Below are 17621 nucleotides of genomic sequence, written 5' to 3'. Positions count from 1 at the left end.
CTTTTGACCTCTTGAAAGTCTTGGTTTTTGGAGAGGTGAGTCTTGGGGGGGTTTGAGCAGAAGAGGATTACGATCGTGTACACATCTACTCTGCTCCTACACCTGGAATAGCCATGAAAGCCAAATGGCCACTGTCTTACCTCTCTCCACTCGGCCTCCTTGAACTTCCCTCCTCAAAGCAGCTCTTTCAGATCACTGTTTGAAGTGGCATCAACACCCTGCCCCACCCTCCAACCCTTACAAGTTTTCTTTTCTTCCTGACACCAACCACATCGTAGTACAGAACGGTTTCTTGACTGTCCTCTCCCTTCCCCCACCCTATACAAGGCTCCTTAAGGTCAGGGCCGCAGTCTGCCCTGCCCCAGACTCCCCAGCCCAGCACTCCAGCACTGAGTGGATTTCATGTACTAACCCGGCTGCCCCTCCACCCCCCCAGTCCTGCTCCTGGACCCTCAGGGTCAGGGTTCCTCACATTGTTATGTTACTCAGATCTCCCTCAGGGGTGGTTGAATTGTCCTCCTAAGAGCCAAGGGCCACGTTGACCAAGGTACCCCACCCCGCTTAAAGCCGCATAATTACACTCCATGACCTCCATCTGTCCCCAGTTCTCTCCTGGGCCTCGTTTTCCCAGAGTTGGTTTCTTCACTGCCACCTTCTGACCACCCAATTAAAGAGGCTCACCAACCCTGCCACCCCACTATCCGCTACCTTTATTTTATTCCTTTTACATCACCCAACAAGGCCCAATGCATTTGCTGATGGATCTATCTTTTTCTGTCCCTCCCAGCCACCCTAGAATGCAGTTATGAGAAAGCAGGAGTCCAGTCTGTCTTGTTCATAAACAAAGCCCCTATTCCTTCATAGTTCAGTCAACAAATATTTATCGAGCACCTGCAATGCACATTCTTTCAATAGATATTGGTAGGGGGCCTCACTGTGCCAGCCATTAAGCCTTCGGGAGTAGTGGGAAGCAGAGTCCATTAAGCCCACAAAGTCCCTGCCTTAGTGAAACCGCGTGGAAGAAGTGAACCGTCTAAGCCCAGAGCAGCGAGGTTCCTGAGTATCTGGAACTGCTGGTCTGCCTGCAGGGCCTCGGTTTCCTCTGTGAAATGGGACTGCAGGGAGGGCTGCGGGACAAAAAAGCCGCCTCGAGTTCTTCCAGCTGCTGCTCGCTCCCCAAGGCTTTTTCCTGGAGCTTGGCTGCTTGGCACATAATCTCAAGGTTTCCAGTGGGGGAGGTGGGGTTGGGGCTGGAGGACAAGGTTAGGAGTGTGCACGTGTAGGGAGGTGGGGGAGGGGGCAGAGACCAAGTTCTGCCTTTAACCCCTCTTTGAACCTCAATATCTTCTTCCATAAAATGGGCATCCGGTCACCCTCACCTCGCAGACGGTGGACGAGCTCCGAGCGCCAGACCGCGCCACCTGCGTCGGGCGGTGCGGGCGTCCCAGCCCGGGAGCCCGCCCGCCCGCGACCACGTGCTGCGGCGGCGGCCGCGGCGGAACGCACGCTGGGCGGCGCGCGGCCCGCCCGAGCCTCTGCCGCGGGGACTCCGGCGGAAGTGGGGGCGCCGGCACGCAGACCTCGGTGAGTTCGGGGGTTGGTGGGGGCAGAGCACCTTCCCCCTCCCCCGTCCTGGCCCCGGACGCCCACCCGCGGGCAGGCCGGGAGTGGCGGGCAGAGGCGGGTTCGAGCGGCCGCACCGCGGAGTCGGGTCGGGTCGGGACGCACGGGCGGGGCTGATCCCGCGCCGCCGCCGGGGCGCGGTGGGGAGCAGGGGGCGCGGGGGTGATAGCTCCGATGCCGGTAACAGGAGTAACAGCAGCAGCCAGACCCCCACCGTTCCCCGCGCGGACTCGCAGGCCTCCTCCGAGCTGGGAGACGGGGCAGGTCCAGCCCTGGGCGGAGTGGGGAGTGGACGCCCGGGGGCCGAGCGGACCTACTTAGTATAAGAATAGGAGAGCGATGGGTGGTCAGGGAGGAATTGAAAGAATACTGACCGGCCCAGGGGGTGGAGGGGAGGGAGGGTCTCTCCCCTTTGAACTAATACGCATCCAGGGGGGCAGCCCATGGGGTGTGTGGACAGACGGATCACCTGGGTTAACTGTGTCTGGGCGCCTCTTGTTAAGCTGGCACCCCAGTTGGTTCCCTCCCCTGGCAGTGGAGGACTTGGCTAAACGTTAGTCCGAAGATCTGACCCATTGCCATGGCATCTCAGTGAATACTGAGGCCCCAGGAGGGAGGTCCGTGAGTATCCGGCCCCTGCCATTGACCTCAGGGATGGGATCTGGAGTCAAACGAATTCGTTTGTCAAGTTAGTGGGGGATGGGTGTGGACGTGGTTCCTGGAACCTTCCAGCAGGAAATCCTTGGCCGGAGACCAGAAGGATAAAGGACGATGATCTGGTCACCTGGGAGAGTGGATTAATGCCTGCTTTTGTCTTCTTGGGCACGCCCTTTGTGACCTTTCTCCGACCAGTTTCTTCTCATTTTTCCTCTCCGTATAATGACTTTATTTTCCTTTTTTGTTTTTTTAAAAATATGTTTTTATTGATTTTTAGAGAGAGAGGAAGGAGTGGGATAGAGAGATAGAAACATCAATGAGAGAGAAACATCACTGATCCCCAATAGGGGATCGAGCCTGCAGCCTGGGCATGTGCCTGACCAGGAATCAAACCAGTGACCTCTTGGTTGCTGGGTCGATGCTCAACACCTGAGCTACACCAACTGGGCTGTTTCCCTTTTTTTTTTAAAATGTAGAGTTAAAGTCATCCAACATACAGATGTAGCTATGGCTCCTTACATACTTTGTTCTATCTAAAGTTAGGTATTTCAGCTCTGAGATGAAGAAAATGATCCCATTAAAATGACAACATTTCTGAAAAACGGGTTTCATATTTACGTGACGGGAAATAAACTCTCCACTACCCCCCCCCCCCAAAACAAAACAAAACAAAACAAAACAACAACCTCTAGTCCAGAGCTATAGAAAGACAGTTCACAACCATGGCTAACACATGGTGCCCATGCAGAGAGAGGGCCCTGAGACAAGCAATGTTGTTAAACTTTTTAAAACAGCAACTTCTTTATTGTTCAGAATAAGAATCCTGAAGAAAAGCATTTTCCTTTTAGCCCAAGCGGCTATGAATAGTAAAAAACAACTGATTTGAAGTCCCTGGAATGCATGCAACTTAGACTTTCCTAACGGACACAGCTGCCAGGCTCTGAGTCTGCCTTTTAGGAAGACTGGTGCTCGCTGGGTCACCGGCTTTTTATCCTTCTGGGGGGCTTTGAGTGGCTGCTGCTTTGGCATCTGGCTGCTGGGTCTCAGTTTTGGGATCTTCTCCATTTCCAGCACTTTTCTTACTCTTGTCTGCTGCCACGACGGCCCCCATGATTTCCACGATTTCCGGCGGTGGCTGATCACTTCCCTGCAGCTGGGCTGGAGTTCATAAACCTGGACTTGACCTGGGACATCTGTTGATTCCATTTTTTTCCAGGATGGTCTGAACCTTGCTAACACCATCTCCCCTGGTCGTCCTTCAGGATCTACCCAATCCAGAGCCAGGAGCTCTTTGGTCCGTTATCAGGTATTTTTTGTCCGTCTTCTTACCTTCAAAGTTATCCACAGCCTGCTCCAGGGTGGCTTCTCTCAGCACACCTGGATGTTAGGGGGTACTTCAGCCTCTCCTGGCTTTGGAGGTGTGGCTTCTGCCGAGGCAGGGCTGGGGGCTGCCCTCTCGTCTGCAGCCACATTCTTGGAGGACCATCAAATCAGTTTCTTCTCAGGTCACACCTTGGCCGCAAACCTCCCGGGGCTCCCCTGTGCCTGCTGAAAAATGGCCCTCAGGGCTGGCCACCGGGGTTGCTCCCTTTCCTGCCACTCACTAGCTTGCACCCGGCAGATGATTTGCCGTCTCCCAGCTCCAGTTTTCTTTTCAAAAGAATGAGGATTGCACTCATATAACCAAATCTGTTACCGCGCCCCCTGCCCCCGATGGAGAGAACAGGGCCCTGCGCTGGCCCGCCCTGAATTTTTTTTATTTTTTTCTAAATTTTGTTTTATCCAGGGATTTAATATAGTCACCAAGTCCTTGGCCACTTGCTTAATTTCCCATAAATCCTTTATTACGTAGGAATCCTGGAGACTAGGTATTTCTCTTAAACCGCTCAAGTGTTAATCTAGGTTGGGGGATAGCCCTGGGGGCTGATGACCTATGACTAAGCTTGCAGTGCCCTGGACAAATAGATTAGAAAAAAATAGATTAGGAAATGTCTATCCCCGTTAATCCCATTTACTGTGGTCTTCCAGACCAGGCAAAACCGGGGAGCCTTCCGTGTCTCTGCTTTTTCTCTCAATCCATCAGCAAATAGTGAGGGCTCTCAACTTTCAAAGTATACCCTAATGTGACCACTTCTCGGATCCCCACTGTTACCACCTCAGCCCAGGCACCATCATCATTCCCCCGGACCACTGTGGTGCCTTCCTCACTGGGCTCCCGCTTCTGCTCTGTCCCCCACTGTCCATTTTCTGTGCCGCAGGCAGAGGGATCCTGTGAAGGTCCTGTCCCTCCTCTACTCAGAACCTGCATGGCTCCTGTCTCACCAGAGTACAGGCCCAAGTTCTCGCCGGGGTCCTCAGGGCCCTGAACGTTCACCTCGGCCTCCACCTCTTCCGAGCTGGCCTCCTTGCTAAGCCTCAGAGTCACCCTTCCTTGGTTTTTGTATTTGCTTTTCCCGCTGACTGGAAGGCTCTCCCCCATCTCCTCATGGCTTGATTCCTATTTCATTGAGGTCTGTGCTCACAGGTGACCTCATCGGAGATCTCTCCTGGGTGCCCTGCTTTCTGGAAACCACCTCTTGCCCCGTAGGCTGAGCCAGGTGTTCCCTCGGGGCTCTCGTTGTCCTAGGGCTTCTTCATTCCAGCCCTGCCTGTTCTGGGTTAGTCGTTGTCTAGATTAGAGACAAGTCTGTCACCATGAGGGCCGGGCCGGGCTGTTCCAGGCACAGCTGTGTCCCCCCTACCACCCAGCATGGGCTGGGCACAGAGCAGGAACTGAGATAATGTGGATGGCGAATCTTTACATTCCCTAAATGAGTATTTACAGCCCCCCCGCCCTGTGCCAGGCCCTAAGAGGGGCTGGGGATGGAGTTGTGAAGCAAAGCAATCGGATATGTCCAGGGGTGGGCAAACTTTTTGACTCGAGGGCCACAATGGGTTCTTAAACTGGACCGGAGGGCCGGAACAAAAGCATGGATGGAGTGTTTGTGTGAACTAATATAAATTCAAAGTAAACATCATTACATAAAAGGGTACGGTCTTTTTTTTTTAGTTTTATTCATTTCAAACGGGCCGTATCCGGCCCGCGGGCCGTAGTTTGCCCACGTCTGGATAAGTCCCTTCTCTCAAAGACTGTGTTCTGTGGCGGAACAGACAGCACATAGGAAAGCAAATAAATACATTTGTCAGGAGGTGATGGGGCTAAGAAGAAAAGATAATGTGGGGTGAAAGGGCCATTATTTTTCTCCTAGTGAAGGTGGTGTTTGCACAATGACCTGAATGAAGTGAGGGAGGAAGGTGGACCATGACTAGAAATACATTATGTCTCCCATTTGGGACAGGGTTCTAAGCAGCAAGAACAGCATGTGCAAAGGGCCTGAGGCAGGAATGTGCTTGGCATGTTCAAGGACCAACAGTGAGCAAAGGGGGGAGCGGGGAGCGAGGAAGTCAGAGACGATGGCTCCTCCTATGTAGCCGCTATAAGAACTTAGGCTTTTGCTGTGGCTGAGGCAGGAGCAGATGAGAGCTCCTAGTAGAGGAGGGATTGCGATGAGACTTAGTTCTGACAGGATCTCTCTGACAGCTGAGTGGGGAAGAGACTGAGGGGTGAGGTGGAGGCAGGGAGCCCAAAGGAAAGAAGACTGACTGCAATAGTCCAGGTGGGAGATGCTGGTGGCTGGGATGAAGAGGAGACAGAGTGGGGGAATGAGAAATTACCAGATTCTGGATTTGTGGTATTTTTTGTTTTGTGGGGTTTTTTGTTTTGTTTTGTTAATCATCATCTGAGGATTTTTTCTATTGATTTTTAAAGAGTGGAAGGGAGGGAGGGAGGGAGGGAAAGAGAGAGGGAGAGAGAGAGAGAGAGATTTGTTGCTTCCTGCACGTCTCCCACACACATCCTATCTGGGACCGGGAATTGAACCTGCAACCCAGGCACTTGGCCTTGATTGGAATAGATACAGTGATGGCGAACCTATGACATGCGTGTCAGAGGTGACATGCGAACTCATTTTTTTGGTTGATTTTTCTTTGTTAAATGGCATTTAAATATATAAAATAAATATCAAAAATAGAAGTCTTTGTTTTACTATGGTTGCAAATATCAAAAAATTTCTATATGTGACACGGCACCAGAGTTAAGTTAGCGTTTTTCAAAATGCTGACACGCCGAGCTCAGAAGGTTCGCCATCACTGGACTAGAACATTCGACTCCTCAGTGCTCAGGTTGACACTCTAACCTCTGAGCCACACTGGCCAGGACCTGGATGCATTTTTGAAGTGGAGCTGACAAACTTTACTGATGGATTGATTGAATATGGGTAGCAGAGAAATTGAGGAGTCCGGACACTGGGGTGTCCTTTATCTGTGTGATCACCAACTTCCCCCCAGAGATTCTCCCTTCTCCCAACACTCTAGGACAGTGGTTCCCAACCTTCCTAATGCTGTGACCCTTTAATACAGTTCCTCTTGTTGTGGTGCCCCCAATTTCATTGTTACAAATTGAACATAATTAAAGCATAGTGATTAATCACAAAAACAATATGTAATTATATATGTGTTTTCCGATGGTTTTAGGTGACCCCTGTGAAAGGGTTGTTTGACCCCCAAAGGAGTCGAGACCCACAAGTTGAGAACCGCTGCTCTAGGAGGTCTTTTTTATGCTTCATTTCACAGATGAGAAACTGGAGCAGGGAGACTGCCCATAGAGTTGCAGTGACCTGCCCAGATCCCTGGTAGTGAATCTGGGCTTAGGACCCACTGGTCTCCCCCAATTCACATCCTTTTTTTTTTTTTTTTTTTTTTTTTAATATATTTTATTGATTTTTCTACAGAGAGGAAGGGAGAGGGACAGAGAGTTAGAAACATCGATGAGAGAGAAACATCGATCAGCTGCCTCCTGCACACCACCTACCAGGGATGTGCCCTCGACCAAGGTACATGCCCTTGACTGGAATCGAACCTGGGACCCTTCAGTCTGCAGGCTGACGCTCTATCCACTGAGCCAAACCAGTTAGGACCCCAATTCACATCCTTATCCTCCCTCCCTAATGAAAAGCTGTGACTCCAACTCCTTTATTGCAAGGCCAAGCTAAGAGCGGGTTTTACATTTTTAAGTGGTTGGAAAACGTTTTTAAAAATCATTTGTGGTGTGTGAAATTATATAAAATTCAAAATTCAGTGTGCCAGTAAGTAAGGTTTTATTGGAGCACTAGATGCCCGGTGCATAAATTTGTGCACCAATGGGGTCCCTCGGCCTGGCCTGTGGAATCAGGTGAAACCAGCTCTCTGACATCCCCCAAGGAGTCCCGGATTGCGAGAGGGTGCAGGCCCGGCCGAGGGACCTCACTGGTGCAGGATCAGGGCCGGAGAGGGGGCTGGGGAGGGATGCGGGAGGCTCCAGGGCATGTCTGGCCCCTCTCGCTCAGTCCCAATCGGCTGGACCCCAGCAGCAAGCTAACCTACCAGTCAGAGCGTCTGCCCCCTGGTGGTCAGTGCACGTCATAGCTAGTGGTTGAGCAACCTTAGCATATCATTAGCATATTACACTTTGATTGGTTGAACAGACAACCAGACACTTAGCATATTAGGCTTTTATTATATAGGATAGCCATGTTCATTGTTTATGTTTTATTTATGGCTTTCCTGCGACTATGGCAGAGTTGAGTAGTGTGATGGAGACCCTATGACCCATGAAGCCCAAAATATTTACTATTGGGCCATTACAGAGGATATTACTGACTTCTGCTAATAAGGAATATATTGGGCTCCCAATGGGACTTGGCAGCTAGTTCCACAGGGGCCTGGGAAAGGGACAGAAAGGTTTGGGAGTGGGTGACTGTAAGGTTAGGAGAGGGAGTTCAGATTCCTAAGGGGGAATCTAACTTAAAAAAAAAAAAAAAAATATAGCCGAAACCGGTTTGGCTCAGTGGATAGAGCGTCAGCCTGCAGACTGAAGGGTCCCAGGTTCGATTCCGGTCAAGGGCATGTACCTGGGTTGCGGGCACATCCCCAGTGGGAGATGTGCAGGAGGCAGCTGATCGATGTTTCTCTCTCATCGATGTTTCTAACTCTCTATCTCTCTCCCTTCCTCTCTGTAAAAAGTCAATAATAAAATATATATTTAAAAAAAAAAATATATATATATATATCCCTAGTTAATTTGGCTCAGTGGATAGAGCATCGGCCTGTGGATTGAAAGATCCCAGGTTCAATTCCGGTCAAGGGCACATGCCCAGATTTTGGGCTCAATTCCCAGTAAGGGCGTGCAGGAGGCAGCCAATCAATGTTTCTCTCTCCCTCCCTCTTCCTTCCTCTCTGAAATCAATAAAAACATACTTAAAAAAAAATTAATGATGAGAGAGAATCATTGACTGGCTACCTCCTGCATGCCTCCTACTGGGGATCGAATCCACAACCCAGGCATGTGCCCTTGACTGGAATCAAACCCGGGACCCTTTAGTCCACAGGCTGAAGTTTTTTCCACTGAGCCAAACCAGCTAGGGCTATATATATATATATTTAAAAAAAAAATATATATATATATACATATGTATTTTTTTATTGATTTCAGAAAGGAAGGGAGAGGGAGAGAGAGAAACATCAATGATGAGAGAGAATCATCAATCGGTTGCCTGCACATCCTACAGTGGGGATCGAGCCTGCAACCTGGGCATGTGCCCTGACCCTGACCAGGAATCGAACGGTGACCTCCTGGCTCATAGGTTGACACTCAACCACTGAGCCACACTGGCAGGGCTCATCATTGATGTTTCTATCTCTTTCTTCCTCTCCCCTCCTCTCTGAAATCAATAAAAATATATTTATAAAAAAATTACATATATATATCTATAATAATAAAAGCACAATATGCTAATTAGACCAGACAGCCGGACAACCTTCTGGACGAAGCCAGGGCTGCGAGGGCCGAGCCCCTTGCACGAATTTCGTGCATCGGGCCTCTAGTGTGTGTGTGTGTGTGTGTGTGTGTGTGTATTTATATTGACCGGCTGGTGTGGCTCAGTGCTTGAGTGTTGACCTCACTAAAAATGTTTTTATTATTTATTTATTTTTTAAAATATTGATTTCAGAGAGGAAGGGAGAGGGAGAGAGAGATAAAAACATCAGTGCTGAAAGAGAATTATTGACCAGCTGCCTCCTACATGCCCCCTATTGGAAATGAATTCCACAACCCAGGCATGTGTCCTGACTGGGAATTGAACTGTGACTTCCTGGTTCATAAGTTGATGCTCAATCACTGAGCCACATCGGCCGCATAAGGAATCTAACTTTTTTTTTTCTAAGATTTTTTTTTAAGGGACATGGAAGCATTACAACACATTCCTTTTTAAAATTAGAATTTAGCCGAAACCGGTTTGGCTCAGTGGATAGAGCGTCGGCCTGCGGACTGAAAGGTCCCGGGTTCGATTCCGGTCAAGGGCATGTACCTGGGTTGCGGGCACATCCCCAGTGGGAGATGTGCAGGAGGCAGCTGATTGATGTCTCTCTCCCATCGATGTTTCTAACTATCTATCTCTCTCCCTTCCTCTCTGTAAAAAACCAATAAAATATATTTAAAAAATAAAAAATAAAAAAAATAAAATAAAATTAGAATTTAAAATTTATTTGAATAGGTTATTCAAATACATGGGACAGAATTCAAAGGGTACAAAAAGGCAGACAACTCCAGGTTGCCCTGCCCAGGCTCTTCATGGGCAGAAGGTCGGAATGCCTGGCGTTTGCAGTTTCCTGGATTCTGTCCAGCTGCCCTCTTTGAGGCTGTCCTAATTGACACCGGGCCACAAGGGATTTGAAGATGTTCCTCCATAGCTGCACCAGCTCACAGCTTTATCAGCCCCTTTAATCTTCCCTGGTCTGGGAAGTGGAATCCTATAGCCTGGTAGCTTGAATTTGCATTTCTCAGGTTCTCAGTGAGGCTGTGTGAATATGTCACATACTCAGTAGCAGTCTCTATCCCCCCTCTTCCCACCTGATTGTCAGTGGTTCTCAACTAGAGACGATTTTTTTGTCCCCTAGAGACAGTTGGGGTGTGTGTATGTGTGTGTGTGTGTGTGTATTTTAATGGCTTTACTGAATTGACATGTACTTCTCAGACCATGCTATTCGCCAGTGGAGAGAGTTTTGGTTGTCACATCTCAGGGAGCTACTGGCACCTAGTGGGTAGAGGCCAAGGATGCTGCTAAACCCCAACACCCAGGCACAGGACACCCCCACAACACAACAAAGAATGATCCAGCCCAAGTCAGTAGCAGGGAGGTTGAGAAACCCTGGTCCACAGCCTGGACCCATTTCTCGTCCTTTCTTGCAAGGAGCTCACAGTTGAGCTGCAGAAACAGGAAGAGCCTCACAGAAAAAGGACCATCTCGATCACTTCTGGACCATGAGTGACCCCAAGACAGACACTGGGTGCCTCATATTTGTCAGTGACTTCAATTAACCATTTTATTTTTGTTTATTTTTTAAAATTTAATGTTGAAAGTATTACAATGTCCCATTTCCCCCCTTATTAACGCCCCCCCCCCCCCCCCCCATTCCCACCTCCTCCGCAGGTCTTCACTGCACTATTGTCTATGTCCATGGGTTATGCATATATGAGTGTGAGTTCCCCGGTTAATCTCCCCCCCCACCCCCCCCACCCCTTCCTTCTGAAATACGTCAGTCTGTTGCATGCTTCAATGTCTCTGGATCTATATTGTTTGCCAGTCTATTTTGTTCATTAGATTCCACATATGAGTGAGATCATGTGATACTTGTCTTTCTGACTGGCTTATTTCATTTAGTATGATACTCTCCAGGTTCCTCCATGCTGTCGCAGAGGGTAAGAGATCCTTCTTTTTTTTTTTTTTCTTTTTTTAAAATATATTTTATTGATTTTTTACAGAGAGGAGGGGAGAGGGATAGAGAGTTAGAAACATCGATGAGAGAGAAACATCTATCAGCTGCCTCCTGCACACCTCCTACTGGGGATGTGCCTGCAACCAAGGTACATGCCCTTGACCGGAATTGAACCTGGGACCTTTCAGTCCACAGGCCAACGCTCTATCCACTGAGCCAAACCGGTTAGGGCAGAGAGCCTTCTTTTTTACAGCTGCAGAGTATGTCATTGTGTAAATGTACCACAGTTTTTTTATCCACTCATCTGCTGATGGGCACTTGGGCTGCTTCAATCACTTTGGGTTTCTTTTATTTTTTAAGTATATTTTTATTGGTTTCAGAGAGGAAGGGAGAGGGAGAGAGAGATAGAAACATCAATGATGAGAGAGAATCATTGACTGGCTGCCTCCTACACGCCCCCCCCCCCCCCCCCCGCCCCCCGCCACTGGGGATTGAGCCCACAACCCAGGCATGTGCCCTTGGCCAGAATCGATCCTGGGACCCTTCAGTCTGCAGGCCGACACTCTATCCACTGAGCCAAATTGGCTAGGGCCACTTTATTTTATTTTTTTATACTAAGTATGTTATTTGTATGCTGTTGCCAGTGTATATAAAATAATTATCCTTGTGAAATAGAAACTCATGAACATTCATAGAAGTAGATGCTAAGGACTGACAAAAGCAGAAGTTTGAATAGTATGGCACATGTTACAGGGATAAGATTTTTGTACAGGCTTCAAATTCAGCTCTCTGAATCTTCATTGGTTCATGAAAAGTGGTTTAGAACACCTTCAAAGATTCATTTCCCTACCAAAAGGAACAAACTTTCTGGGGTCTGAAGGGATTGGTACTTGAAGATACTCCCGCCAGCAGCGGGTCACGTTGAGCATTCTGCAGACAGAATTGTTCAAATCGGCAGCTGCCTGGCAAACCTTCACTCGGTTGAGCCAGGCCTCCAGCCTGAGCGGTTGAACCATCTCCATAGCGGCGATGCTGGAGGAACCAGACCTGATGCACAGGAGAGCTGTGTGTGAGGACGGGTAGGGTGTGAAGGCAGGAGGATGTGGGGGGAGCCAGTGAGGAGTTGACGTCAATAGTCCAGGCAGGAAGTGGTGGAAGTGATGGTGGTGGGTCCCCAGTTCATCAGTCCTTTAGGGAGGAGGGGACTGAGCTACAGAGAGTGGAGCAGCTGCCTGAACCAAATGTAGGCGCCCCCCTTCCTCCTCCAACCCCCAAAGCCAGCGTTTCCCCATATGCAATCCACGTCATAGCAGGGGTGCTTGCTATGTTGCAGGAGAATGCTAAACATGGTACATTTATTAGGTCATTCAGTCCCCATGTCAACCGTGGGAGGTCGGTCCTTTTATCATTCCTGTTTTACAGGTGGGGAAACCAAGGCACAGAGCAGTTAAGCAGTTCACCCCAGGTCAGACAACAACACGAATAACAACTGTGACTTTTATGGAGACCTGGTGTATATCAGGCCCCGTCCTGCAAAGCCTGTTGAATCCTGATAAACAGAGGTGGCAATTGGTGCTAGTTCTCCATACGATGAAGAGGAAAGTGCCCCTTGCTTGAGGTCACCCAGCTAAACAGGCCTGGGAACCTGGCCTCCTTTCATGGGACCAGAGCCTGGTCCCTGTGCCACTCAGTGTTCCAGGAGCTGAGGACACGGGGGAGGAGGGGAAGCAGGGCTACGGGGATGGAGCCGTCTTGCAGGGGAGAAGGACCATAGCAGAACAATAAATACACAAGATGTCTAGGAGGGGTCTGTGCTGCAGAGAATGATGAAGCTGATAGAGGGATGAGGGGCAGATCAAACTTTAAGATCAGGTGGTCAGGGAAGGGGAAAAGGAGATAGAGCAGAGGGAACCCCAATGCCCAGGCCTGAGAAGGGATTGCAGGTATATTCAAGGACCAGCAAAGAGGCCAGAGTGGCTGGGGTTGAATGGTGTGCCAGGAGGGGGTCCAGAACATGGGGGCCTTGAGGGCAGTGATGAGGACCTTGGCGTTGAATTAAGCCACCGGAAGGCTCTGAGTAGAGGGGAGATGTTATTTGACTCTGGTCCCTCTGGCTGTGTGTGAGGACAGGGATAGGGGTGTGAAGGCGGAAAGGTGTGGGGGGAGCCAGTGAGGAGTTGACTTCAACAGTCCAGGCAGGAAGTGGTGGAAGTGATGGTGGTTGGACCAAGATGTTGACAGTTGAGAGAATAAGAAGTGGTAGTCTTTGAATAGATAGATAGATAGATAGATAGATAGATAGATATAGATATAGATATAGATATATATAGATATATAGATATAGATAGATCTATCTATATATATATAATTTTTTTTTCCTCAGCTTTTAAAAAAATTTTTTTATTTTTAAGTATATTTTGATTGATTTCAGAGAGGAAGGGAGAGGGGGAGAGAGAGAGAGAAACATCAATGATGAGAGAGAATCATTGATCGGCTGCCTCCTGCACGCCCCCTACTGGGGATCGAGCCCACAAACCGGGCATGTGCCCTTGATTAGAATCGAACCTGGGACCCTTCAGTCCGCTGGCTGACACTCTGTCCACTGAGTCAAACTGGCTAGGGCTACTTATTGATTTTAGAGAGAGAGAGAAGCATTGATTGGTTATTCCACTTATTTATGCATTCATTGGTTGCTTCTTGTATGTGCTCTAACCAGGGATCGAACCTGAAACCGTGGTGTATCGGGAGAACGCGCTAACCAACTGAGCTACCTGGCCAGGGCTTTCCCTCAGCTTTTCTTTTATAACCTTGATATTTTTGAAGAATCCAGGCTAATTTTTTATTTTTTTAAGAAAAAGCTTTAACTGTGAGGTCGAATGGCAAGGAGACAGGAGGCAGAGCTCAAATCTGTCTCTCAGGCTCAGCCAATGTGGTTCAGTGGTTGAGCGTTGACCTATGAACCAGGAGGTCATGGTTCAATTCCCAGTCAGGACACATGCCCTGGTTGCAGGCTCCATCCGCAGTAGGGGGTGTGCAGGAGGCAGCCGGTCATTGATTCTCTCTCATTGATGTTTCTATCTCTCCCTCTCCCTTCCTCTCGATAATCAATAAAAAATTTTTTAAAAAAAATTAAAATTGTTAAAAAAAAAATCTGTCTCCCAGGCTAATTTTTTGGTATAATGCTCTTCAGGTTGATTAAATTGATTAGACACAATTGTCCCTCATGATTAGATTCAGGTAATCCACACACCTGTGTCCTGTCCTTTTTTTTTTTTTTTTTTAAATTTATTGATTTTTTTAGAGAGAGGAAGAGAAGGGGATAGAGAGTTAGAAACATGGATGAGAGAGAAACATCTATCAGCCGCCTCCTGCACAACCACTACTGGGGATGTGCCCACAACCAAGGTACATGCCCTTGACCGGAATCGAACCTGGGACCTTTCAGTTCTCAGGCCGACACTCTATCCACTGAGCCAAACCGGTTACGGCTGTCCTGTCCTTCTTAATACATCACATCAGGAGGTACATGGTGTCTGTCTGTCTCATTACTGCACTTATTAGCTTTGATGCCTAAGTGCTGGTGTCCACCAGGTTTCTCCACCATAAAGTTACTCTTTACAATGAATATCTTGTGAGGAGGCACTTTAAGACTGTGTAGATATCCTGGACCTCATCGATGTTCCTCCACAGGTTTTAGCATCTATTGATTTTAGCTGCTGTTCTAAGATAAGGAAGTTTCCTTCTCCTTTGTTTTTAATTAGCATGGACTCATGGATTTCTGTTTTATTCAATGGTTATAATCTGCAATTGTCATATTTAAATGTTCAAATCATTCCAGATTTGTCCAATGGGAGCCCTTCCAGGCTGGCGTCTGCGGGGTGGGATTTATTCGGAAGGTAGCGTTTCCTGGTGGATTGGATGGGCCATGTGTGAGAGAGGAGAGGAGACAGGGGTCTTTCAGCACATGTTTATGGCCAGGAACTGGGAGTAAAGCTGTGACAACATCAGGCAGAAGTCCCCACTCTGTGAACCTCATGACTGGTGGCAGTTCCTGGGAATAGGGGACTGGTAGATGGATGTGCAGCTTTTAGGAGGGGGAATCAGGAGGTTGGTTTTGGACAGGTTGAGCTGAGATGTGGCAGAAAAGCCTCTGCTTCCAGTCCTCCCTCTTCCTGTCACCCCACCTCCCTATGTAATGACTCCCCGTTCTTCTTCTTTACCCAACAGCCTGGACAATGCAGACTCCACTGCCCAGTCCTGTGCCTGTGCTCCGGCTGCCCCGGGGCCCCGAGGGCTTGAGCAGAGGCTTTGCCCCCGATGGACGGAGGGCCCCCCTGAAGCCAGAGGTTCCTGAAACCCCAGAGTCTCCTGTAGTTCACGAATGTCAGGAATCCCAGGAACAGCGGGCCCGAGCCCTCCTCCGGGAACGCTACCTCCGCAGCCTGCTGGCCATGGTGGGTCGCCAGGTCAGCTTCACCTTGCATGAGGGTGTGCACGTGACCGCCCACTTCGGAGCCACTGACGTAGAGGTGGCCAACTTCTACGTGTTGCAGCTGCAGACTCCAATAGGCGTGCAGGCTGAGGCACTGCTCCGATGCAGTGACATTATTGCATATACCTTCAAGCTATAAAGACATTATTGTGGTCACCTGCTGCCTTAGGCCCAGCCACAGATTCCCAGGCTTCCAGCAGTTCCAGACCTCTGGGCCTCATAGAGTTCGGAATTCCCTTGGAGTTTTGAGCCAAGCTCCAAGCAACTGACTTCTTCAGATCTGCAGTGTCTAGTCAGTAAAATTCTGCAACCCCACAAGTTCTAGATCCCATTGAAAGGAATGGTCTACCTCACAGAACTTTACACTCTGCAGAAATGTGGGTCTTGGGACAGTTCCTGAAGACTGGAGATGGGGTGGGGTCGGGGAGGGGGCAGTGGGAATAAAGGAAGGCAAATTGCAGAGTGGGAAATTGTTCAGTCACCCTGAAGAAATTCCCCAATACAACCCTCCTGCCAGAGAACAATTATTATTACAGGAAAATCCGCCTCCTGTTTTTCTTTCTTTTTGTTGTTGTTTGTTTTAGTATATTTTTATTGATTTCAGAAAGGAAGGGAGAGAAACATCAAAGATGAGAGAATCACTGACCAGCTGCCTCCTGCACGCCCCCTACTGGGGATCAGCCCACAATCCTGCATGTGCCCTTGACCAGAATGGAACCACAGGCCCAAGGCTCTGTCCACTGAACCACACCAGCTAGGGCTTTTTTTTTTTTTTTTTTTTTTTTTAATATATATAAGTGTATCCAAACAGGGATGAAGCCAGATTTAGGGGGTGGGAAGGTAGCTGTCCAAGGACTGAATCCCATGGAGCTGGGCCAAGAAGAAGGGCACATCAGAAAGCTGGGAGAAACTTGGATAAAGGTGCAGGGATTGGACTGCTCCTACCCTCAGGGAACAGCTGGAGCGACCTGGATAACAGACTTGGATGTTCTGGACTAAATTTCTTTATTGGGTGGGAGGGGATGTACATAGCCAGGGATGCGCTCCTGCGTGGCCTGGGTGGTGTGACCACCGCAGATTCGCTTCCCCTACCCCAGGTGTGGAAAGGTCGGACTCTGCGCGGCGCCATTGAGAAAATGGCTGAGGATTAGGGACTAGGGTGAAGCTTCACCTCTTCTCCATTTTGCTCCAGCTCTGTGGCATGGCCGTCCAAATCACTTGCTTCACTTAGCCCCGTCACTAGTAGTCTTTTGGCAGATTCGTTTTAATAAAGTAATTTCTGCCCCCTTGGTAATCCCACCAACTTGAAAATGTAGGTGGAGATCCATTAAATAAATGTAGATGGAGATTTGCTTCGTTCCTCTTCAGTCACGAAAGTGCGGTGGCCAATAATGTCGGAGACAAGTGGAAAGTCTCAGCTTCCACATGTCCATTCACAACGCCACCTCTGGTGAGTCCCTAGCCTAGCTCTCGAGTTGCCTTGGCAACGACGTCGCTCGCTCCTCCCCAAGTCCCCTTTTTTGGGTTTTAGCCCCGCCTTTCCCCCCCGGATTGCTGCGAGGGCTGGGGAAAGCACCGCGAAAGTGCGGAGGCGAATATTAAGTGGCTGAATTGAGTCTGGGCGCGGGAGGGTGGGGGCGTGGAAAGGCGTGCGGGGGCGTGGCTTGAGCTCGCGCCGGTTTCGCTTCGGGCTTAGTGATCTACCTGCTCCAAGCTCGGTATTTCGGTTGGCAGATTCCTCCTGCTTTTGGAATTCCTTCCTTCGCCTACCCGACCCCCTTTTAAAATCAAGGCAATGAGCTCACGCTTATTTTAGTTTATAAACTTAAATCGTATCTTATACAACGCTATCCAGCTACAGAAAATCGTTGATGAAACTGCAGTCTGCAAATGAAAGGCTACAGACTAGCAAGGGGGCACGAGCTCGGTCTCCAGGTAGAGGATCCTCGGTCAGTACCCGTCACCAGCACTCACATTCCACACAGCTATCACCTTTCAA

General features: G+C 49.1%; 1 protein-coding gene and 1 pseudogene across 2 annotated transcripts; one reads left to right on the top strand and one right to left on the bottom strand.

Annotated features, from left to right (window-relative positions):
• Window positions 1–1506: 1506 nt before the first annotated feature.
• On the top strand, window positions 1507–16990 carry GEMIN7 (gem nuclear organelle associated protein 7). 2 transcript variants are annotated; one of them, XM_070401529.1, is made up of 3 exons: window positions 1507–1584; window positions 3497–3574; window positions 15358–16990. In XM_070401529.1, exon 3 carries the CDS (start codon window positions 15366–15368, stop codon window positions 15759–15761), a length of 396 nt encoding a protein of 131 aa, XP_070257630.1. In that variant the 5' UTR covers window positions 1507–1584; window positions 3497–3574; window positions 15358–15365; the 3' UTR covers window positions 15762–16990. The 2 variants fall into 2 exon arrangements, with proteins under 2 accessions (XP_070257630.1, XP_070257629.1); XM_070401528.1 differs by having other exon boundaries at window positions 3497–3586.
• Window positions 11977–14658, bottom strand: LOC138999830 (guanine nucleotide-binding protein G(I)/G(S)/G(O) subunit gamma-5 pseudogene; annotated as a pseudogene).
• Window positions 16991–17621: the final 631 nt, after the last annotated feature.

This window comes from Myotis yumanensis, unplaced genomic scaffold, assembly GCF_028538775.1.
Source record: "Myotis yumanensis isolate MYYU_CA2020_CCGP unplaced genomic scaffold, mMyoYum1.0.hap1 SCAF_23, whole genome shotgun sequence".
NCBI lineage: Eukaryota > Metazoa > Chordata > Mammalia > Chiroptera > Vespertilionidae > Myotis > Myotis yumanensis.
The sequence above is the reverse complement of the archived record's forward strand: the minus strand, read 5'-3'. Positions and strand labels throughout refer to the sequence as shown.

Excerpts from the sequence above, each read along its gene's own strand:
- GEMIN7 (XM_070401529.1), top strand. The coding sequence starts at position 15,366 with ATGCAGACTCCACTGCCCAGTCCTGTGCCTGTGCTCCGGCTGCCCCGG.